This window comes from Centropristis striata, chromosome 12 (genome assembly GCF_030273125.1).
Source record: "Centropristis striata isolate RG_2023a ecotype Rhode Island chromosome 12, C.striata_1.0, whole genome shotgun sequence".
Classification (NCBI taxonomy): Eukaryota; Metazoa; Chordata; class Actinopteri; order Perciformes; family Serranidae; genus Centropristis; species Centropristis striata.
Window position 1 is genome coordinate 17,619,145 of NC_081528.1, and position 24,705 is coordinate 17,643,849.

The 24,705-nt window shown below is 38.3% G+C and overlaps 1 protein-coding gene across 1 annotated transcript in view; it reads left to right on the forward strand.

Moving 5' to 3' along the window:
* Positions 1–24,705, forward strand: part of LOC131981649 (centrosome and spindle pole associated protein 1-like) — a 105,432-nt gene that overhangs the window by 77,544 nt on the left and 3,183 nt on the right. Inside the window, exons 10-24 of the mRNA XM_059346037.1 lie at positions 1,252–1,367; positions 1,477–1,618; positions 5,572–5,683; positions 10,032–10,179; positions 10,289–10,417; positions 12,190–12,302; positions 14,451–14,600; positions 14,713–14,856; positions 16,139–16,252; positions 16,495–16,561; positions 17,124–17,250; positions 18,024–18,163; positions 22,275–22,403; positions 22,600–22,640; positions 22,748–22,805. Of these exons, the coding sequence (XP_059202020.1) occupies positions 1,252–1,367; positions 1,477–1,618; positions 5,572–5,683; positions 10,032–10,179; positions 10,289–10,417; positions 12,190–12,302; positions 14,451–14,600; positions 14,713–14,856; positions 16,139–16,252; positions 16,495–16,561; positions 17,124–17,250; positions 18,024–18,163; positions 22,275–22,403; positions 22,600–22,640; positions 22,748–22,805 (1,730 nt within the window). The remainder of the gene's footprint in view (positions 1–1,251; positions 1,368–1,476; positions 1,619–5,571; positions 5,684–10,031; positions 10,180–10,288; positions 10,418–12,189; positions 12,303–14,450; positions 14,601–14,712; positions 14,857–16,138; positions 16,253–16,494; positions 16,562–17,123; positions 17,251–18,023; positions 18,164–22,274; positions 22,404–22,599; positions 22,641–22,747; positions 22,806–24,705) is intronic.

Consider the following 24,705-nt stretch of genomic DNA (forward strand, 5'->3'; position numbering starts at 1 on the left):
GCTGGCCACTCCATAACATCAATTTTGTTGGTTTGGAACCAAGATTTTGCTGGTTTACTCGTGTGTTTGGGGTCATTGTCTTGTTGAAACACCCATTTCAAGGGCATGTCCTCTTCAGCATAAGGCAACATGACCTCTTCAAGTATTTTGACATATGTAAACTGATCCGTGAGCCCTGGTATGTGATAAATAGGCCCAACACCATAGTAGGAGAAACATGCCCATATCATGATGCTTGCACCACCATACTTCACTGTCTTCACTGTGTACTGTGGCTTGAATTCAGAGTTTGGGGCTCATCTGACAAACTGTCTGCGGCCCTTGGACCCCAAAAGAACAATTTTACTCTCATCAGTCCACAAAATGTTCCTCCATTTCTCTTTAGGCCAGTTGATGTGTTCTTTGGCAAATTGTAACCTCTTCTGCACATGCCTTTTTTTAACAGAGGGACTTTGCAGGGGATTCTTGTAAATAGATTAGCTTCACACAGACGTCTTCCAACTGTCACAGCACTTACAGGTAACTCCAGACTGTCTTTGATCATCCTGGAGCTGATCATTGGCTGAGCCTTTGTCATTCTGCTTATTCTTCCATCCATTTTGATGGTTGTCTTCCGTTTTCTGCCACATGTCTCTGGTTTTGCTCTCCATTTTAAAGCATTGGAGATCATTTTAGCTGAACAGCCTATAATTGTTTGCACCTCTTAATAAGTTTTCCCCTCTCCAATCAACGTTTTAATCAAAGTATGCTGTTCTTCTTCCACACCTGTTTTTTCACTAAATTGATGACCTCACTGATTGAATGCCACACTGCTATATTTGTGAACATACCCCTTTCAACTAATTGCCCAATTACACAGCCTTAAGAGCGTGCATATCAAGAATGCTGGGTCTTGTTGGTTTTCTGAGAACCTACTGCACCTACTGGTACCTTGTTTGCCATGTAACAATAAAAAATATACTAAAAACCTGGATTAATCTGGTTAGTCAAATTGTACTGCTATTATTTTGAACACTACTGTATGACTCAATACTTGGTTGGGGCTGTTTGACTTGAACTTCTGGAAATTGACTTTTCAATCATATTCTAATGTATTGAAATGCACCTGTAGAACACCTATATGTTCAGATATACACAGAAATAAAGACCTGCAGAAAATTTTAAGTTTGTAAATGATATATTCTGTTTTATATAACACCAGAACACCAAAAGACACCAAAGATTATTTGCTATCTGACTTTGTATATCCAGAATCCCCATGTGTCCTCCTCATCCTCCTTCAACTCTCAGTGAAGCCTACAGGAGCCCGTATGCAGAGCCCCATCACTACTACAACAGGAACCTGCTTGACCCAAACATGGCCTACTGTAAGTGTGGATCTCTGTTAAATGGCAGTAAAACAATCATGTCTGTACATATGCTACATTCGGCGTTATCATGATAATTACAATGCACGTTTTTAATTCTTCTGTCCAGATGGTCACCTGTCTGTCCCTGGTCCAGGCCTTCCCATGTCCTACTCGAACTTACCACCAGGGGGAGCTCTGCCCAGCCAGTTTGGTCACCACAGCCCTCACAGCCAGCACAGTGGAAGCAGCTTCCCTGAGCCTCCAATACAGTAAATATGTTCATTTCACTAGTTATGTACAGGTGCATCGCAAAAAATTAGAATATCATAGAAAAGTTTATTCAATTAAAAAAGTGGAAATAACACACTATATAGATCCATTACACACAGAATGAAACATTTCATGTCTTAATTTATTTAATTTCTTCTAATTATAATGATTATGGCTTACATTTATTGAAGACCTAAAATTCAGTGTCTTAAAAAAATATGAATTTTACAAAAGACCAATTTTAAAAAGTATGTTTAATATGTAAATGTTGGCCTCTGAAAAGTATGTCCATCTATATGACTCAATACTTGGTTGGAGCTTTTTGACTTGAACTACTGGAAATTATTTTTTTTCGTATTCTAAAACATTTTTTCATCATCATTTGGAGGTGGTCCTTTCACTTCAATTAAAGTATTTTTAAATGAGCAAAAACAACAAATACAACTGTGTAAATGCCTCTTGTAATCTGCCTCTGATTTCTAACTGAACAGAATGGACATGGCATATTCACCTGCTTGTGTAAACTTTGTTCTATGTCACATTATATTGGAGAATTTAATAGTGACTAGGGATTGGAATAATTAATCGATGATCGATAAATGGTCATTAAGAATTTGGTTGATCACGTTGAATTTTTAATCGATCTGTGTATTTTTTAATTATATCTCTGACACAGCGTATCAGTACTCAGTGAACTGAAACACAGCCGATAGAAATAAACTTGGATAATTTCTGTTTTATATATTTTAGGTGAGGCTTCCAACAAATTTCATCATCCATTATTACTCCCAAAAACATTGTTTCAGATACTCTTTCAACTTCAACATTATTTAGATTTATATTTGCCTCAGTGTTAGTCCTTTTACCACCAAACAACATAAATTTGGTTTTACTTTCATTTAGCGATAGCTTATTTAAAAGCAAACCATTTGTTTAATTTCATCAATTCCATTTCTACAGTTTTTAACAACTCCATTATATTGCCTCCAGAACAAAAAACAAAATAAATTACTATCATCTGCAAACATAACATATTTTAATGTACAAATATCATTAATGTAAGTATGAATAACTTTGGTCCCAACACTGATCCTTGTGGAACTCCACAGGTTACATGTTTAAGTTGAGATTTAATATCATCAATACTCACATATTGAAACCTATTATTTAAATAACTTCTTAACCAAAGTTGTGCCATACCTCTTATGCCATACTTTTCACATTTCTGTAGAAGTAAAGAGTGATCGATCGTATCAAATGCGTTACGCAAATCAATAAACACACCTACTCCGAACTGCTTATTGTCTATAGCTGTTGCAATATTTTCTACAAATTCCATCACTGCTAAAGATGTTGAGCGATTGCTCCTAAACCCGTACTGATGGTCATTCAATAAATCATATTTCTCAATATAAAAATCTAATCTCTTTACAAACACATTTTCAAGAATTTTAGAAAATTGAGGTAGTAAAGAAACTGGTCTGTAATTTGCCACGGAATGCTTATCTCCGTTTTTATAGATTGGGATCACTTTGGCTGTTTTCATCTTATCTGGAAAAATACCAGTTTGAAAAAACTGTACAAATATACGTTAATGGCTCAAGGACACAAAAAATAACCTCTTTTATAAGTGACATATTTAGATCATTGCAATCAGTAGATGTTTCTCTTACTAGTTCTAAAATGTCACTTTCACAAACTCCAAGTTAAAGGTTCCATTTTTTCCACCTGTAATGGGAATCTCTTTCTAAATTAAGACCTACATTAACAAAGTAATTGTTGAACTCATTAACCATGCTCTCAATATCCTCAGTCACTGAATAATCACCTTTAACTATGTTTATTGGAAAACACCTGTCATTACAGTTTTTGATCACCTTATTCAATACACTCCAGGTAGCCTTGATATTCTTTTTATATATTCGAAACAATTGTTCGTAATACATCTTCTTTTGACATCGCATAATAGATCTCAGTCTGTTTCTATATTTTTTTAGAATTATCCTCCTTTTCCTTTGTTCGATGCTTTAAAAATTCCATATATAGCTTGTTTTTCTTTTTACAAGCCTTGTCCAGTCCATTTGTTAACCATGGTTTACTACTCTTTTTAGAATTTTGTGGAAACTTTTTCACTGGACAATATATGTCATAAAGTGTCAAAAACGTATTCAAAAATGCATTGTTTGCATCATTGGGATCCTCCACATAAACTTCCTGTCAGTCATGATTTGCCAATCCAGTTTTGAGAGCTGCAATTGCTCCTGGTGTTTTCAGTACTTGAATAATGAGTGTGAATTTTTTCTGAAAAATTAATCTTATTGTTCTTTTCAAGAATTGCAAAGACAGTCCACTATTTATCTTCCCATCAGTCATGTTTACAAAAATATTATCAATCAAAGTAGCACTATCCTTAGTTATCCTGCTAGGCTTTGAGATCAACGGATAGAAACCAAAACTAAACATAGCATCAATAAATTCAGCAGTTTTCTTATGATCATTTGACTTAAGTTAATCAATGTTAAAGTCACCACAAACAAAAGTCATCCTCCCTTTTTGTTTTTTCCAAAATATTCAGAGATCACATCTCACAGTAAACAAAAAGAATATAATTTCTCCATTAATTCATCATTTTTCATTTATATCTCTCGAGGTCCTTGATATCTCTGACAGCAATGACTTTGGCCTGTTCTGGTGTACCATTGAGTCTAATGAATACCTTGCAGTTCCTTGTCCAGGTGTCTTGAATGCGCTTTTCCTTCTTCAGGAGTCTTGCCTACACATAATCCTGTTCCCTTCAGTTTCTTTCCAAGCTTTAGCACCTCCATTTTATGTTTTCTGTTCACAAATTTGATTCTGATCAGGGTTTGTACGGGTGCTTGAAATCCTTGAAAATGCTTGAATTTTAATGTTGAATTTCAAGGTTTGAAAAGTGCTTGGATTTTGGATTAAGTGCTTGTAAATGCTTGAAATTATTACTGTATTTCTCTTGCAATCTGAATATAGATAACTGCATTTTCAATGGAAAAAAATATATAAACTGAATAGCCTATAGCTTATCTGAAATGAAGACTGCTCCCCCTGGGTCTCACCTGCGTCTTCTTGTTTCTGAGATGTTTCTTGTTGCTCTACCCTGTATCTTCTTACTGAAGGGAGTTTTTCAAATTTATAGTGGATGTGAGGGGTCCTGAAGTATTTGTTGGCCTTTCCTCCTAGTTTGGGTCGTGTGTAGTTCCACCAGCTGCCGGTTGATGATTTTTGTGAGCTTACTTTTGCTCCTAGACCCTAGGTTCCCATACCAGTGTGTTTTATGAGATTAGCAAAGTACTTTTAGTTGTTAAAAGTGTAATGAAATTACCCCTTTTAGTATAGAAGTACTCATCTAAAACATGCCATTTACAACCGTTGAAAGGTACTGGAAAAGCTTGAAAATGGACCTTGAAAGTCCTTGAAAAGTGCTTGAATTTGACCCCTGAGAAAGTGTACGAACCCTGTATGATAGTTGGCCTCTTGTTTTGTTTTTGTGGGATAGTGTGACATGCTGCTATATTGAGCCAATGAGCTGAGAACTAAGCTGGATAAAGCTACAGTTTGCAAACTGAAAGTTGCAATAACAATAAAAAAAAACAATAAAACACAGAAATACAAAACATTGAACTCCTTGACATTATCTTTACAGTTTAATCTCACTTGAGTTAGTTCGACAGAATCAAGTTTCTTTTCGTCCTTTCAAAATAAAAGTGTCCTTATCAAAGCAGGCTTTTGCATAGTACTGTGTGTGTGTATTTTATTTTGTGCATGTATGCATGCAGCGATTAATTGATTAATTGATCTTTAACGTTATAGATAATCGAGTTGGCAGGTTTCTTCCAAACGTCCATCCCTAAATCATGACCATAATAAAATTGTGTCTAATAAAATGCATCATGATGTGGTTGTGCTTCTCTCCTGACAGGTCTATCAATGAGGCTGCTACTGTGGACCCACAGGTCAGAGTTTTCCCTGCAGACGGATCCAGATCAACCAGGGAGAGGATCCTGAGCTACAGGGAGGCTTTGAAACAACAGGTAGGTTGAACCCCACCCTCCATACACTTCATTAAGAATTATAGTTTTCTGCTAAAAAGACAAACTCTTGTCCTGATGTTTAAAATCTGATGACTATATTATAATAACATATCCAACAAGTATATGGACGAAATGACCAAGAAGTACTTTTATTACAATAACGCTGCGTTCACATGCACCTTGAATGGTCACATTTCCTGAGTTGGAATATTTTTCTTCTTTTCTGTTCTTCTTTGAGTGAAATTGGAAAGATGGAGGCTATGGAGAAGAGGTGCTGAGAGCGTCCCAACAGTTGATGGCTGCAAACCACGAAAATATTGCTTTACCTGACGTGTTATGAGGTTAAAGCTAATAGATAACACTTCTAACTAATCTATGTTACTCTATGTGGACAGCAACTAAGGATTCATTTTATTATGTGTATTTAACCTTAACTGAGTACTGCATAAAAGCAGAAGCAACTTTTTGAAATTACCAGATTGACATTCTATTATGTCTTAATATTTTCAGAGGATACTGTTATTACAATTAAATGTAAATGTAGGTCACATAAAGATAAGAATTATGAATGTTAAAAGTTAAAGATGACAAAGGATTTGTACATTCATATTGTTGGAAACCTATCACATTGCAACTCTTATAATAGTATTAACCCATTTAGGCCTAAAACGCCTGGGAAAAATGCCTGGAAAACCTCTGGGCGATTTTAAAATAACCCCCTAAAACCTGAAGTTTTTCTGGAAATTCAACAGAAGATTTTTCAGCCTCTGTAGCAGATTGAAATTAAATTCAAAAAGTATTTGAGAGCTTTTACCTGTGGCTTTCGTGAGAATTTGAGTTTATTTGTCCACACCTTCAATAAAGTTTTTTTTAAAAATCAACAAACTCAGCAAATGTTCCATTTGACTGAATAAAAATCCGATGCATAATACTAATACATGCCCATTAGCAAGATGAGCAAACATGATATGACCATTGGAAGAAATAGACATAGTTCTACTAGCCTCCTGTAATAAATAATAATAATAATAATAATAATACATTTTATCTATATTGCACTTTTCAGGGGATTCAAAGACGCAGAAAGTAATATAAGACATAAACAGTCATGATTTCTTATATCATCATCACAATCAATAAGTATTATTATTGTTATTATCTCCAGATGGCCACAAATCTGTCTGTTCTTCAGTGAAAATATGTCGTCTAAAAACATATTCCTCATCCATAAATCCCAGTCGATTGGTTCCGAGGGTTCAAAGTCCGGATCAGCAATAAAATCGCCAGTGCTGTTTTCATCAAGATCGCTTCCGTCACTTACTTCTGAGCTCCCTCCGCTATAGTCGTCTTCCGCCATGATTTCAAAGTTCTGGAAAAGTCCAATGTTGCATTGCGACACTCCTGCATGTATTCTGATGCATTTCATTGGCCAATAGACTGAAAATAGGTGGAAAAAAACTACAAATACTACAAAACGACGTATCCGCCTTCCCGGCCTTAATGGTAGAATAACGCAACATCGCTCCCGGTTTTAATGGTAGAAATGTGGTAATGCTGTCCCGGCTTAAATGGGTTAAACCAACAATAATGAGGGGGCACGGTGGCGCAGTTGGTAGCGCTCTCACCTCACAGCTGGAAGGTCCTGGGTTCAATTCCCGCCAGGAGTTTGCATGTTCTCCCCGTGTCCCCCGAGGATCCCCTTACAGCAGACCTGGGCATTGGGCGGCCCGCGGGCCACATCCAGCCCGTTGGCTGTCCTTGTCCGGCCCGCGTGAGGTTACCAAGAAATTAGAAATCAATATAACCGCAGTGCTTTTATTTTGAAAAAAATAGCAAACATTATCATTAGCACTAGAGCTAACAAGCACTTTTACTATAGTTAAGACAACAAATATAGCCACTAATATGTATGACAGAATAAAATAAACTCTAACAAACCTTGTGTCCTGTCAGTCAGCCACTATAGAAGCCTTTTTCATACTTTATATCAACTTTATATGAATTACTACGCACTACGTTATTATTTACCGTTCGTTTTTTCATTTAACCGTTCTACCGGTTATTTCCTACTACCTTTCAAAATTAAAGCACCCATTTTACACTGGACGACACCTTTTCAAAATAAAAGCATCACAACATTGTAAAACACCTTGAAAATGTACAAACATGAAAAAACAAGCTATATAATACAAAAACATAAATAGGAACCTTGCTAAAGGTCATTTACAGTTGTGTTTAAAATAAATGGAAAAGTGATATAGTGATTGGAGTATTTACCACTTTTTACTGCTATACTTGATTTACTCCACATTAACAGTCTCATCATAACATGTGTTCCTATCAGTAGCAGCTCAAAACCAGATAATTTACTATATTTTATAAAGCGATTACATTAATATTGAGCAGAATTTAGTTCCGAGTTTTGGTCCGGCCCCTGCAACCTTTGTGGTATTGGTCATGTGGCCCCTTGGGAAAATTAATTGCCCACCCCTGCCTTACAGGGACCTCTCACAAAAACATGCATTGATCCTGGTCGCTATAGAGCCTCCCTCTGGTCGGTCGGGGCGCCTGATGGGGGGAGAGGAACCGGTGGGAATAACGTGATCCTCCACGCGCTACGTCCCACTGGGGAATCTCCACCTGTCAGGTGTCAAGAAGCGGTCTGCTAACTCCGCATGTATCGGAGGGCTCAGGGCTCTCCCCAGACCGACAGGGACGGATGTCAATTTAAAAAAAAAAAAAAAAAAATTAGTTTATAATGAGTGTATGTACAGCATCACCATGGCTCAGATCCTATCAGGTTGGATTGTTAGGAAATACAAAGGTAACTTTTAACTTTCACCGCATCCAAGTGTGTAATATGTTGGCAGGAAGCTTCCACCAGAGGGAACAGCGAGCTTTACAACAAGGTAAAACTGAGGTGCAAGTTAAGTTGTGACATTAGATCCTCTGCTGTAGAAATGTTGTGAGATCCCCTTTTCTCCTCTAGTTGCTGTATGACTCCTCCTTGGTAAGCATCTGTGTGCTATCTAAGTCACTGTTGTCAAAGTAATAATTTTTCTTTATATATTCAGACCTCCTAGAGCAGTGATTCCCAACAGGGGGGGCCCGACCCCCCAAGGGGGGCGGCAAAGATCCACAGGGGGTCGCAAAGCCCTCTTGATTTTAAGGGATATAATAAATCTAATGTGTTAAATATAGATGAGTCAGCATTTATTTCATTAGTGGGACAAAAACAACTAAATACTAACTAAATAATGGCTACATGAAACGTTTATTCATTTATTTAAATAGAAAAATCACTATAGAAAAGTTAAAAAATAAAGGCTATATTCGCAAGAATATGGACATGTGTAACATCCCTCCTGCAGTATACACAGGTAACCTCGCCTAGCGGTAACCTCACCTAACGGCAACCTCACCTAACAACAGAAACACAGAACTAATGGAAAAATGGTGAAGCGTAAGGGAGACGAAAATGCTGAATATCTCAAAAAGAAAAAGAGAGGGTACCATGAAAGTCACATTGAGTTCGGCTTCATAGAAGCAATGGACAATGGGGGTATCGCCAAAGTTAACAATGGTAAAAATGTGGGTCCCTCAAGAAAAAGGTTGGGAACTACTGTCCTAGAGCACATTATAGGCGTGTTTCCACTGAGTACTTTTTGGAAATCGGTTAAGTGTTTTGGCTACGCCCACTAGTTAGCTCCCCTCTGCCTCTGTTCCCATACAGGTATTTTTGTAGCGGCTGACAAACAGAGTTCGAATGTGACAACAGACTGATGCGGCAAGCAGTCTTGAACAACCCATTTTCCTCAGGCTTTCAAAGAGAAATGCATATTCAACAAGTGCTGGCTTCATCCTTAAATAGGGGCCACCTGATTCACACCTGTTTTTTCACAAAATTGATGACCTCACGGTTTGAATGCCACACTGCTATTTTTTTTACACACCCCTTTCAACTAATTGCCCAATTGCACAGCCTTAAGAGCGTGCATATCACGAATGCTGGGTCTTGTTGGTTTTCTGAGAATCTACTGCACCTACTGGTACCTTGTTAGCCATGTAGCAATAAAAAATATACAAAAATCCTGGATTAATCTGGTTAGTCACATTGGACTGCTATTATTTTGAACAATACTGTAGGTCTTTCTAATGTACATAAAAAAGTTTGAAATGCAATAGTTTTACACGACATTGTTTTTTAATTTTAATTTTATTTTAAATTTTTAAAATGTTCTTTTCATGAATAAATACTTTTCACTTTTTTTATCGTTATTTTTAAACAATTTGACCCACAAGGAAACAGGAGTGTTTATTAAGTTGAGATAACTTGGAATATCTGCAGATCCAGGAGCGGCAGGAGCAGAGGCGTGTGGAGATGGAGGAGAGGGAGCGTTACGATGCCAGGCTGGAGGCCGACATGAAGAACCATCAGCCTTGGGGCCGAGGTGGAGGAGGAGCGCCTCTCAGAGACAGCACTGGAAACCTTATCGGTATGTCAATACGAGGGAAGGTTGTTTTCAAAAAAATGATTTTTCAAGATAATTTTTTTAACTCTTTCCTCACAAATGACAAGTTCTTACCTCATATTCTTGCGGCCAGCTGACCTCAACCAGATGCACAAACTGAATGAGGAGGCCTACAGCAACCCGGAGCAGTGGCAGAGGAGAGCTACGGCCACCTTGACGGCCTGCAGGGCGGATCTCCCCGACCCCAATGAGAGGGTCTCTGGTACTGTAGCAGAGTGCATTTACCGTGACACTAGTGACAGACTCTCTGGTAGTGTAACCATCTTTCTTGTCAATGTATTGTAGCTGTGTGAGTCAGAGCATCACAGCCAGAAGGACATTATGTGCAACGAATTGATAGTAGCAGGGACAATAATACAGTACTGGAAAATAATCTATAAATGCTTAAAGCTCATTCAGGTTTATATATGAATACCGTATTTCCTCAAATAGTAGCCTGGGCTTCTATTAATAAAAAATCAGTTTGGGACCCGGCTAATAATAGGGGCAGGCTATTATTTGAAGGGGGGTTTTATTTAAAAAAGAAAATCAGAGCAGCTCTGACCGGAACTTTTTTAAGTGTTTTAAGTGTACACAGCGCATTGTAGCCAGTTACCCAGATGTCAGACATATTGGAAGTACTCGGATGTAAAGAAACAATGAACAGCACGCTGAATTTTCATTTCAAGCAGGATTTAAAATGTCTAAACTACTAAAAAGCCCAGAAGAACGTGCATAAACGGCAGGTGTTCGTAGCATCACTCCGCGGTCGGAGTTAGGATTTCAGTTTAAGGTTAGGCCTTGTAGATAACTATTGTTATCTAGATAACTGTTTGGGGTTAAGGTAAACTTGGGGTCATGTTAAGCAACATAAAGGACAGCTGGTTGGGGTCAGGGATAAGGTTGGTGCAGGTTAAGGTTAGGGATACACATATCGTCGGGGGAACAGACTTTGACATGACACCGGTAAGACTTATAAAAGAGGCCGGGTTTTATTTACTAAAAATTGTTTTTACACCTGGTTACCTAATGAGGACGGTCATTAATAAGGGCCGGCTTTAAATTGAGGAAATAAGGTATATAAAAACTCCATATTTGCCTCTTTGCTAAGAAATTAAAGGGATATAACTTTTTTTTAAGTGAGGGTGAATGAGGTACTTCTCCATAGTCAGTGTATTTAGTGATGTACCAATGAAGCCTCATGAAGCATTTGCTTTATTTTCTGAGAACACTAGGTGGCACCCTTGGTTTATTGAAAAAGGCTAAAGCAATGGTAATCAAGTGTGTTTTCAGCCGTTTGTTGAACAGAGAGCTCCATCTAATGGAGTCAGAAAATGGTTTATGAGGCTTAAGCTTCACTACCTTGCTGTGAGGCAGCCCTGTTTGAGTTTATGTGAAAGGAACTAAAGCCGTTTTACAACCGAAGCAACAGAAACAAATATACAGAATGTCATTGTTTGAAAATCATTTTCAACCTTTATTGATTTATTTGAATCACAAAGACAAGGTATTTAATGGTCAAACTGATAGACTTTAAAAAAATTATATATACACGGAAATCTGAATTTTATGTTTTTTAATTAGTTAACACAATGTCCCAACTTTTTTGGGATCAAGCCACCAGGCTCTATTGACAGAGAATTACCTCAATAAAATGAATAAACTAATTGATCGAGGCAGCTGTAGATCAGCAACTCCTGTCTTCTACGGGGTAAAATGTCTGTTTTTATCTCAAAGGGGTGTGGTAGCTTTGAAGAGAGGATCGATTACGGCTTCAGTCCCCCCCGATGTGTAAACAAGGTTGTCAGACAGCTGTGAAAACACTGTAAAAGTATCATACCCATTGATTTGATATTATCGAAACTCCACATTCACATTAACACCACAGCATATCAATAAAGGTCACATCTCCTAATATAGCTACAGCTAAATGAAACTTTATTTTCAAAGAAAGGTCCAACTCTTAGAATTTATTCATGTTTCTGTCTTTTGTAGGTTTCACTCATGTCCAAACCCCCCAGTTTGCCAGAGGCAATGTGTTTGCCAACCAGCCCACCCAACAACAGCTCCACGAGCAGGACGAGTACAAAGCTTACCTCAAACAGCAGGTACCGCTTCAAACTACTGCTGGTGCTTCTGCTGGCTGTGTTTTACAGTAGTGTTCAAAATAATAGCATTCCAATGTGACTAACCAGATTAATCCAGGTTTTTAGTATATTTTTTATTGCTACATGGCAAACAAGGTACAAGTAGGTGCAGTATATTCTCAGAAAACCAACAAGACCCAGCATTCGTGATATGCACGCTCTTAAGGCTGTGCAATTGGGCAATTAGTTAAAAGGGGTGTGTTCAAAAAAAATAGCAGTGTCTGCCGTTGACTTTACAAACTCAAAACTATTTTGTACGAACTTTTTTTTTTTCTAGGATTTAAAAATTTTGTGAATCACTAAACTAATATTTAGTTGTATGACCACAGTTTTTTATAACTGCTTCACATCTGTGTGGCATGGAGTCAACCAACTTGTGGCACCTTTCAGCTGTTATTCCACTCCAAGATTCTTTAACAACATTCCACAATTCATTTACATTTCTTGGTTTTGCTTCAGAAACAGCATTTTTGATGTCACCCCACAAGTTCTCAATTGAATTAAGGTCCGGGGATTGGGCTGGCCACTCCATAACATCAATGTTGTTGGTTTGGAACCAAGATTTTGCTGGTTTACTAGTGTGTTTGGGGTCATTGTCTTGTTGAAACACCCATTTCAAGGCTATGTCTTCTTCAGCATAAGGCAACATGACCTCTTCAAGTATTTTGACATATGCAAACTGATCCATGAGCTCTGGTATGTGATAAATAGGCCTAACACCATAGTAGGAGAAACATGCCCATATCATGATGCTTGCATCACCATGCTTCACTGTCTTCACTGTGTACTGCGGCTTGAATTCAGAGTTTGGGGCTCGTCTTACAAACTGGCCCTTGGACCCAAAAAGAACAATTTTACTCTCATCAGTCCACAAAATGTTCCTCCATTTCTCTTTAGGCCAGTGTGTTCTTTGGCAAATTGTAACCTCTTCTGCACATACCTTTTTTTTAACAGAGGGACTTTGTGGGGGATTCCTGTAAATAGATTAGCTTCACACAGACGTCTTCTAACTGTCACAGCACTTACAGGTAATTCTTTTAGCTGAACAGCCTATAATTGTTTGCACCTCTTAATAAGTTTTCCCCTTTCCAATCAACTTTTTAATCAAAGTACCCTGTTCTTCTAAACAATGTCTTGAACGACCCATTTTCCTCAGGCTTTCAAAGAGAAATGCATGTTCAACAAGTGCTGGCTTCATCCTTAAATAGGGGCCACCTGATTCACACCAGTTTTTTCACAAAATTGATGACCTCACTGTTTGAATGCCACACTGCTATTTTTTTAACACACCCCTTTCAACTAATTGTCCAATTGCAAAGTCTTAAGAGCTGCATGTCACGATTGCTGGTTTTTGTTGGTTTTCTGAGAATCTACTGCACCTACTGGTACCTTGTTAGCCATGTAGCAATAAAAAATATACTAAAAACCTAGATTAATCTGGTTAGTCACATTGGACTGCTATTATTTTGACCACTACTGTATGTTAGACTGTCTTGTTAAGAATCACTTCTGCTGGCAGCCAACCATCCTTTGGACGATCTATTCTTGAGAATTTTAGCTCGCTGCTTGTAGAAAATTGCAAGTAATAATAATAATAATAATAATAATACATTTAATTTATGGGCGCCTTTCATGTCACCCAGGTAAGTAAATTTTAGTTAACAGCTCAAACCAGAATTTTTTTTTGTGCAAGGTTGTTTTGGGTTGTGTGAATTAACCCTCCTGTTATGTTCATTTCTCAGGAACAGCAATAATGTTACTGGGTCAGTTTGACCCGTGGCATGTTTAATTATCCAAAAGTGTACATATAAAATCAGTAAAGTCATTGAGTGATTAAAAGTGATTAGTGATTTTGAGTGATTAAAGATGAACACAGTCACCTCTGTGACCCGAACCCATGTATCTATGTAATATAAACATGCAAATATGTGAAATTAACCATTTTAATTTTCTATGTTAATTACACTTATTAAACCAAGCAGAAGAAGTTTCATCCTGAAAAAAATACTTTTAACTATGTTTTTTTTAGATATTTAAACTTTTAAATAGGTCTATTTGACCCGCAACATAACAGGAGGGTTAGTTTATGTTGTGTGGGTTTGTGTACAGATTTATGAGAAAATGCTGAAAAAGGCGGAGGAGAGGGAACGAAGAAAACTGGAGGAGGAGAAAGAGGAGAAGAGGCTGGCGGAGCAGAGGGCTCGCATCCAGAGAGAGTACGATGAAGAACAAGAGAGGAAAAAACGGAAGGAAATGGAGGTGAAAAGATTAAAAAAAAGTCATGGGCATGCTTTAAACTTCAATATTAACACCAAAGTAAAGCTTGACTTGCCAACTCTCGCCCTTTCCTCTTTCTCTTTTAACAACAAAGCAAAAAGTCAAGAATGAAGAGCTGATTCAGCTGGCTGAACAGAGGAAGAAGGAAGCTGAGAGGCAGAAGAAGGAAGCAGAAGAGAAGGAGAGCGCAGCCCTGAGGAGGCAGTATGAGAGGGAGAGACAGGCCCGGGTGGAGGAGGTGAGTCCACGGACACTTCACAACTACACACACAAGACACATTAAAAAGTTGACTATTAGATAAACAGCCTATACCATAATACCATTTTTATGCTAATGTTAATCAGATTAAAACATTACTACACTATATCTTTACAGAGTAACCTGTTGTTTGCTACATTAACCCATAAGAACCCAGACCTATTTATCCTTAAAGAAAAATTATGGGGGATATACCACAGACCAAGTGGACCACATAGACGAGCTGTGATGTGACATAAACGTTACATTGGGTGTTTATGATATTTATGTTTACAATATTTCTTATTTTAAAATTAATAAACTAGACACATTTTCTGCTTACAGAAACACAAATTTGCCTTTTTTTTTTTGCATTTCCACAACATATATAAAATTCGTGACATTAATAGTGCTGTTTAACAACATTATTTTTCAGATTTGTTTTTAAGTAACAAAATAATAATAAATTAATAATAAATAAAAACTAACCATGTGCCTTTTTATTTGCATCTCCATAATATATCAAAATTATGACTTCAATTTGTTCAGGAAATGTGGTCAGAACAAGCCTCGTAACAAAAAAAAAAAAGCTTTCTGAAATTACTTTGTCACATTTCTGTTTCCAGTCACACCCACATTTTGGAGAAGTCACTTCTTGTCACAGTCACATGACCACCACACCAGGGTGTTGAGTATGTGTTGTTTAGGGATTTAATGAGTTAAGGAGAAGCATAAAGGTGAATATGGGAGATTCTACAAGATTTTGATGTGTTTGTTACACGGGTGTCACCATGGGTTCTTATGGGGTTCTTATGGGTTAATCTTGAAAGATACAGGTGCTTTTTTAATAAATTAGAATATCATGGAAAAGTCCATTTCACTATTGATTGCATATACAGTCATGGTTTTCTTCAATCATTTCTTGCTCATTTTAATGCCTGGTTCAACTAAAGGATACATTTTTTGGACAAATATAATGATAACAAAAATAGCTGATACGAGTTTAATTTAAGAGCTGATATCTAGACATTTTTTACATGGTTTTATTGACAATGATTTTGGTTATTATCAAGAAAACCATGGAAATATAACCATTACAATTAGAAGAGATTAAATAAATTAAGACATGAAATGTTTCATTCTGTGTGTAATGGATCTATGTATATTGAATTACTGACATAAATAAACTTTTCTATGATATTCTAATTTATTGAGATGCACCTGTATGTGAAGCCCCTTTTTAAAGCTAGAATTAATTGATGCAGTGACTGTGTGTTTTTAGGTCCACAGGGAGCCCTCACCTCCAATCCCCACTCTGCAGAAGAGACATGGTCTACACCAGTACACCCCCAGACCCCCCACTGTTAACAGCCAGCATTCAACTGCCCCCCTGTCTGTAAGTCTCTCTCTCTCTCTCTCTCTCTCTCTCTCTCTCTCTCTCTCTCTCTCTCTCTCTCTCTCACACTCACACTCACACTCACACACACACACACACACACACACACACACACACACACACTTGGTAAAAATGTCTGTGTCTGTTAAAAAAGAAAAAAAAAAGAAAAGATTCTTTGCCCTGGATCTGTGGGATCTCTGGATCCTTTGGGCATCTCACTGATCTATCCCTCCATGTTTCAGGAGCGCTCTTTGTCTGGTCTCCAGTCTCCTCCTGTCCCAGCTTGCAGGAATCAGCTCCGAGCTGAAGGTACTGTATCAGCTGAGCAATTAAAAATGTCATCTGAGCAAACAATTTGTTTGAACCAAGCACCAGGCACTGCAGATTTGGCAGTTTGTCTTATGGACGGTGTGAAAAAGTTTAAACATGCAGCACAATTTTTATGGATGGATGGATGGATGGATCTTTATTTGTCACTGTCAGTACAATAAACAAAAACATGCTCACCAGTCGGTGCAAATTCCATAAAAATAAATAAATCCCTGTATCACCTCATAATGAAATAATTTCCTGATAATGTAATAAAATGTACACTTAACTCGATCGAAAATGTAATAAAACCCAATTATGTAATAACTTCACCAATAATGTAATTAAATATCCTGACTGATATTGTAACATTTTTTGGCTACCATATATGGTGCCACCTGCCACCATCAAGAATTAATTCACACACCAATGAACATGGATCGAAACACCGACCTTCTGATCGGTGTGATGCCACTCTATAAACCGCCCCATAATATTTAGTACTATAGGCTTCATGTTTTCACAAAGAAGGCCGATTCTCAGCACTGTGTGTGTGTTTCAGGTGTCCAGCGTGAAGTGTTCAGTGAGCTGTCAGTGTTGCGTCGGCAGCTTCGCAGTGAACAGAAACGGCTGGAGGATCGTCTGCAGCAGGGCGACTGGGAGGAGTTCGACTCTCCTCTGAGTGACAGGTCAGACCCAGACAGATGCGTCACCCTTACAGTAAACCTTATTTATCGTATGAGTTGGAGCATTTGGTGGACATATTTATACATGTTTAAGTGCTGACGATACATCTAACAATTTGGAGATACTGGTAGATTTACACACTTTGATATTTTATTTTTGATTCAACCAGTGGTGCTTGTAGGAAAGACAAAACATATTACACAAATAGAAATAAAGGAATGGAAATTATATGTTTTTACATTGATTTTCTATTATTTATTTAGATATGTATATTATTTATTCATTTGTTTCCACATTTTTCATTTGTTTATATGGTTATTTCCACATTTATTTTTACATTTCCACATATACATTTATTTATTTACAACTTTAAGGTTGTAGTTCCAGTTAATACTGCAATATTTGAATGGTGGTGAGCTTAAAGTAATTATCTAGTTAAAACAATTCAGCCAGTTTACAGACTCTGCAGGTTGCTCATGAGGCAGCACGCAGACAGACCTGGTAATACTGCAGAAATGTATTAGATAAATGGTTGGAATAGACAATTTAAAATAATGGATAAATGGTAGAAATAACTGATGGTGTCGTTTTAGAGGACCTTGGGTTAATCTGAAAGGCCTCTGTGGGTACAGCAACTCCTGCTCTAATTCATACTGTTGACATTTTTTTAGACCCTATAGTTATTAAACAGTGTGAGGATTCTACTGTGCCATATCAGTGACTGATACCATTTCATTTTGAAAGCATTTGTGTGTGTTCTTGTGTGTTGGTGCAGACTTCGGGAGCGTCCCCAGGTGGATGTGTTTGATATGGCTAGGCTGCGGCTCCAGGCTCCGGTTCGAAGGCCCAACTCCAGAAACATGGAGCCCAGAAACCTGCTACGAATCCACGACTCCCTTCAGCTCAAACACACAGGTCATTTCATACAGTCTTTATTGTGCTCTACTGCAGTAGTTCTCAACCTTTTTGAGTCGCAACCCCCAATTTAATATGCATGTTGTCCACGACCCCCGCTCACTGAACAGAATCTCACACGGACAGTTCAGATCACCCAAAAAGACCAAAAAAAGACGCGAAATGACCAAAAAAACACAAAATTACCAAAAAAAAGACACAAAATTACAAAAAAAAGACACAAAATTACCAAAAAAAGACACAAAATTACCAAAAAAAGACACAAAATTACCAAAAAAGACACAAAATGACAAAAAAAAGACACAAAATGACCAAAAATGACAAAAAAAAGACACAAAATGTCCAAAAAAAGGCACAAGATTACCATAAAAAAGACACAAAATGACCAAAAGAAGACACAAATTGACAAAAAAAACACAAAACTAGGACTGCGCGCAGTACTGAACGGGCCCTCGCAGTACACGCGTGTCGGGGCATGCTGCCGTCGGGGTCTGTGCATTACAGGGGCCAGTCTATACCACCCCTATGAATTTCATTGCCTCAAGTCTTATGGTCTGGGCACAGTGGCACTTATTAAATTAAACTGCCGCCAGAGCGCCACCTAGGGGCCGATCAATAAAACCTTCAAGGGTTATCCTCAGGAGGGCATTGACAATAAGTATACCAAGTTTGGTGTTAATCTGACCAACCGATGTGGAGATATAAAATACTTCAATTTAAAGAGTGCCACCTAGTGTTCATCGGCCAAAATTTTGCAGCGAGTCTCAGGGGCTCATGCGGAAGTTTCATGTCATTCAGACACACCAATGTGGAGATATGCAACACTTTGTGTTTTGTGTTGAAAAGAGCGCCACCTGCAGGAAGTTGTTATTTAATAACTTGAGTATTCTTTGGGTTATCAAAATTATTTTAATAACTTTTTGTCATGAGGGTCCATAGATGCTGTGTGCAAAGTTTGGTGCAAAACGATGAAATTGCCTAGGAGGAGTTCGAAAAAGTAGGTTTGCGAAATTTCGCGAATTTGTGAAAAAAAACTCTGGGCGAAAATGGGCGTGGCTTATATCATGAGATCCAGCACAACTCAGTGAACGCGTGGATATAAGGTTTTTGAATGTGTGATAAAGCATGTGGGAGTTTTTAGCCAAAATGCACTTTCCTTTATTATAGCGCCACCTAGAGGTGGAAATTCAGGATGACAATAGATTATAAAAAATGTTGCCAGGTGTGACTTATATTTAAAGTTTCATGAGTTTTGGGGTATGTTCAGGCAGTGAAAAATGCAATCATTTAGGAAGAAGAAAAAAAAAATCATTAGAAATACAATAGGGACCTCGCAGGTCGTTGCCTGCTCGGGCACTAATAATCATTCGAAATACAATAGGGACCTCGCAGGTCGTTGCCTGCTCTGGCCCTAATTACCAAAAAAAAAGACATTAAATGACCAAAAAGACTAGTGGAGACAAACACAGTGGAGACAGAGCTGACTTCCAAAATGATTTGGCGACCCCCAGAAATCACCTCGCGACCCCATGGTTGAGAATAGCTGCTCTACTGTATACTAATAGTGTAGTGACCCCTTTGCTACTTGAAAAATATGCCATTGCTATGATGAGATCCTGATCAAAGTGTTTTACGCGCACAAATGAAATGTCCACAGTTTTCATATATCAATTAATTAGGGCCCGAGCAGGCAACGACCTGCGAGGTCCCTATTGTATTTCGAATGATTATTTATTTTTTTTTTTATTATTCTCGTACCCAAATGATCGCATATTTCACTGCCTGAACATACCCCAAAACTCATGAAACTTTAAATATAAGTCACACCTGGTGAAAAATTTTACAATCTATTGTCATCCTGAATTTTCACCATTAGGTGGCGCTATAATAAAGGAAAGTGCGTTTTGGCTAATAACTCCCACATACTTTATCGCACATTCAAAAAACTTATATCCACGCGTTCACTGAGTTGTGCTGAATCTCATGATATAAGCCACTCCCATTTTCGCCTACCGTTTTTTTTCGCAAATTCGCGAAATGTCGCAAACCTACTTTTTCGAACTCCTCCTAGGCAATTTCATCGTTTTGCACCAAACTTTGCACACAGCATCTATGGACCCTCATGACAAAAAGTTATTAAAAGAATTTTGATTACCCAAATAATACTGAAGTTATTAAATAACAACTTCCTGCAGGTGGCGCTATTATCAACACAAAACACAAAGTGTTGCATATCTCCACATTGGTGTGTCTGAATGACATGAAACTCAGGTTGCTACTTCCCCATGAATCCCTGAGGCTCGCTGCAAAATTTTGGGCGATTACCACCAGGTGGCGCTCTTTAAATTTAAGTATTTTATATCTCCAAATCAGTTGGTAGGATTAACACCAAAATTGGTATACTTATTGTCAATGCCCTCCTGAGGATAACCCTTGAAGATTTTATTGATCGGCCCCTAGGTGGCGCTCTGGCGGCAGTTTAATTTAATAAGTCCCACTGTGCCCAGACCATAAGACTTAAGGCAATGAAATTCATAGGGGTGGTATAGACTGGCCCCTGTAACGCACAAACCCCGACGGCAGCATGCCCCGACACGCGTGTACTGCGAGGGCCCGTTCAGTACTGCGCGCAGTCCTAGTTAGGGCCCGAGCAGGCAACGACCTGCGAGGTCCCTATTGTATTTCGAATGATTATTAGGGCCCGAGCAGGCAACGACCTGCGAGGTCCCTATTGTATTTCGAATGATTATTCTTTTTTTTATTATTTTTCTTGGTCCCAAATGATCGCATATTTCACTGCCTGAACATACCCCAAAACTCATGAAACTTTAAATATAAGTCACACATGGTGAAAAATTTTATAATCTATTGTCATCCTGAATTTCCACCACTAGGTGGCGCTATAATAAAGGAAAGTGCGTTTTGGCTAATAACTCCCACATACTTTATCGCACATTAAAAAAACTCATATCCACGCGTTCACTGAGTTGTGCTGAATCTCGTGATATAAGCCACTCCCATTTTCGCCTGGAGTTTTTTTTCGCAAATTCGCGAAATGTCGCAAACCTACTTTTTCGAACTCCTCCTAGGCAATTTCATCGTTTTGCACCAAACTTTGCACAGAGCATCTATGGACCCTCATGACAAAAAGTTATTAAAACAATTTTGATTACCCAAATAATACTCAAGTTATTAAATAACAACTTCCTGCAGATGGCGCTATTTCCAACACAAAACACGAAGTGTTGCATATCTCCACATTGGTGTGTCTGAATGACATGAAACTCAGGTTACTACTTCCCTATGAGCCCCTGAGGATCTGTGCAAAATTTTGGGTGATGACCACTAGGTGGCGCTCTTTAAATTGAAGTATTTTATATCTCCAAATCGGTTGGTCGGATTAACACCAAACTTGCTATACTTATTGTCAATGCCCTCCTGAGGATAACCCTCAAAGGTTTTATTGATCGGCCCCTAGGTGGCGCTCTGGCGGCAGTTTAGTTTAATAAGTGCCACTGTGCCCAGACCGTAAGACTTAAGGCAATGAAATTCATAGGGGTGGTATAGACTGGCCCCTGTAACGCACAAACCCCGACGGCAGCATACCACGACACGCGTGTACTGCGAGGGCCCGTTCAGTACTGCGCGCAGTCCTAGTTCAGTTCATTATAGTACTATATACTCCACACAAATGTATACATCCTTCTTAAACAAAATTTTTTTCCATCTTCCAACTTATACATCACATTTCTGCGGTCAAAAAACTGTGTGTTGTGGCATCTCACCACAATTAGCCATACACCGGTGCATTTATTTACTCATGGCATCAGAACCCATAATGTTGTTATCCACCTGTTGTTTGGAGATGCAAGCAAACAAACAAATCAAACAAACAATCGAAACAAAATGGCTCTTACAAATAGTATTAACTGTGACTGGTTTATACCAAGCATCAACCTCCAGGTCTGAATAGTGAAGCCAGTGCCTTAAACAATGGATAGAAGTGTGATTGTATAGAAGTCTATGAAAAAATAAACCTTCTTCTCACTTGATTTATTACCTCTAATGAGTTTATGGTCTCAATAGCTACTTTCCAAACTCTTTGAGTCAGATGGTGAGTCCAGGCTGGGCTTCAGTGAAGTTCCGAAGCTGGAGGAAGTGGGTGTGGCCAGCAGGAGGAGGCGGGGCTACAGGGATCCATATCACTCGTTCAGCAGCCAGAGGTCTACAGTCCAGGATGGTCAGAGCTCACTGTATTTTTTTGAGTTTTATCTCTTTGCTTATAAAATGGTTTAAAGTCTGTTTAAAGTATATAAAATATATATAATATAGCTTTTAGGCTAGTGCCAGTTGCAAATGGGATCTCTGACTTTTGATATTTCTGTGGTGGTTTAAACAAGAAGGAGCAATTAAACAATGTCTTCCTTGTGTTGCAGATTATTTTGACCTGTCCCCACCACGGCAAAATGATTATCTGGTGAGATGAAGAAAAAATAATGTCTTGGGTTTTAATTAAGAACATGTGATTCCATCTGGTTTAACAACTGGAGAGCAATTGTAAAAAAGAGTTGTGTTTTATTACAGAGGAGTGTGATGGGGTCTGCGAGAGGTTCACTGCTGGAGTCAGAGAGTGCGTTCATTGGTAAGACACAGGCGGCAATCTCCGTGCCTGAGCATGGAGGCCACCAGGAAGTGCAATTCACCGAAAATTCCAGTAGGGGGTGCTAAGTTTGGCTGTAAAAAATATCTGCCCATTCATTTCAGTGCTAAATTTGAAAACTTCTCACTTGATTTATTACCTCAGAAAAATTTTTCAGGGACAACATTATGGTCTCAATCGCTAGTAAAAAATCTTCTTCAAGACAATTTGATGTTAATAGTTCTACTAATGGCCCCATTTAGAAGAAAATAGAAGATAAAGAATCGTATGATTTGGGGCGTTTCTAGCTTTGATTGACAGGTCACTGACAAGGCGAGACGTCACCAGGAGAGAAGCAGAGCAATGCATATCCATGGAAACGTGTCAATAAAGTTATATATAACGTTATATAGATAGAAAAGAGGACGTTTACCGATTTGGTCTCATAACTTTCACCCTTTCACACTGTATTTTCACTTAATGACAGTTTATTTGAACGTTTTGTTCAGTAAAAATGTCTTGTTCAGTGTTTGGCTGGACTAACAGACACTCCAAGGAGTCGCTGCTCAGTTTTCTGAGATAAGAAAGATACATTTTGTTTTTGTTTTTTTGCTAGCCAAAACTAGCATCCCAGTTAATGCTCCAATTAATGCTAACATGAATTAGCAGCGGCTTCTCTCAGTCGGGTTGCCGGTGTAGAGAGGCGTGTAGTCAGTGTCGTCAGATCCTTCGCGCTCCGCCACAGTCCAATTATGGTCTGCTCCGCGTATCGGAAATGAGATGGCGACGCAAGATGGCGACGAGTAATAACACTGAACTCGAGGCTTCCAATGGGCAGTCCACAAACCAATGGGTGACGTCATGGTGACTACGTTCATTATTTATATACAGTCTATGGTAAGACAGTAAAAATGCCTTTTTTTTTTTTTTTTTACAGTTTCTGCATCAGGATAGTCGTGCACTTCATTAGGTGCATGAGTTCCACAGTTTCACAATAAATAAACATATTCAACTCTTAGACATCATAATAGATGTAAATACTGTTTTATTTTTATTCCTTGGAGCACAAAAGTCACTTTACTGCGACCAGTCTGGTTTTAGGATTAAGTGATTGACCAGCTGTGTTACTGAAGGATGTGACCAAGTTTGACATATCACATTCAGAAATTATTTAGTTGTTGTCTAGATGCAGAAAGTTGCATAAAAGAAGTATATAAAATATAAAATAGGCTTTACAGACTCTTATTGCTGAATTCTGAGACTCAGCCCAAGTTTTCATGGACAGCAAGTGGATGGCTAACCACTGTTTGCAACACTGAAAATGGATAATCAATCACAGAAGATACAATCAGACTGAGGCACTTGTTTGAATGGCACTATGGACACAACCATTAGCTCCTGGGAAAAAAAATGTCTCACATGCAGCTACAGGTAGAGAGATATTTAATGTTAGTGTATTGTGTGTATATTAGGGTTGCACAGCTCTCTGTGATAAACGATTCGATTTGCATCTAGATACACAGGTTACGATACCATTCAAAAACAATATACTTTTAGTACAAACCGATTGGAATCGATACAGCGTAGGAACGATAAGATTTTATTTGATTCTACAGTTTATATTTGTTGTAGATATTTTATAGCGTCACTCACAAGTTGTATATTTTATTTATCTTCTGATTCGCGCTGGAGTTAAAAATCTGTACGTTAAAAAAACGCACGGTGGTGTAGTGGTTAGCACTTCGCCTCACAGCAAGAGGGTCGTCGGTTCAACTCCGGCCTGCAGCTCTTCTGTGTGGAGTTTGCATGTTCTCCCCGTGTCAGCGTGGGTTCTCAGGCTTCCTCCCACAGTCCAAAAACATGCACTTAGGTCTAATTGGTGACTCTAAATTGCCCATAGGAG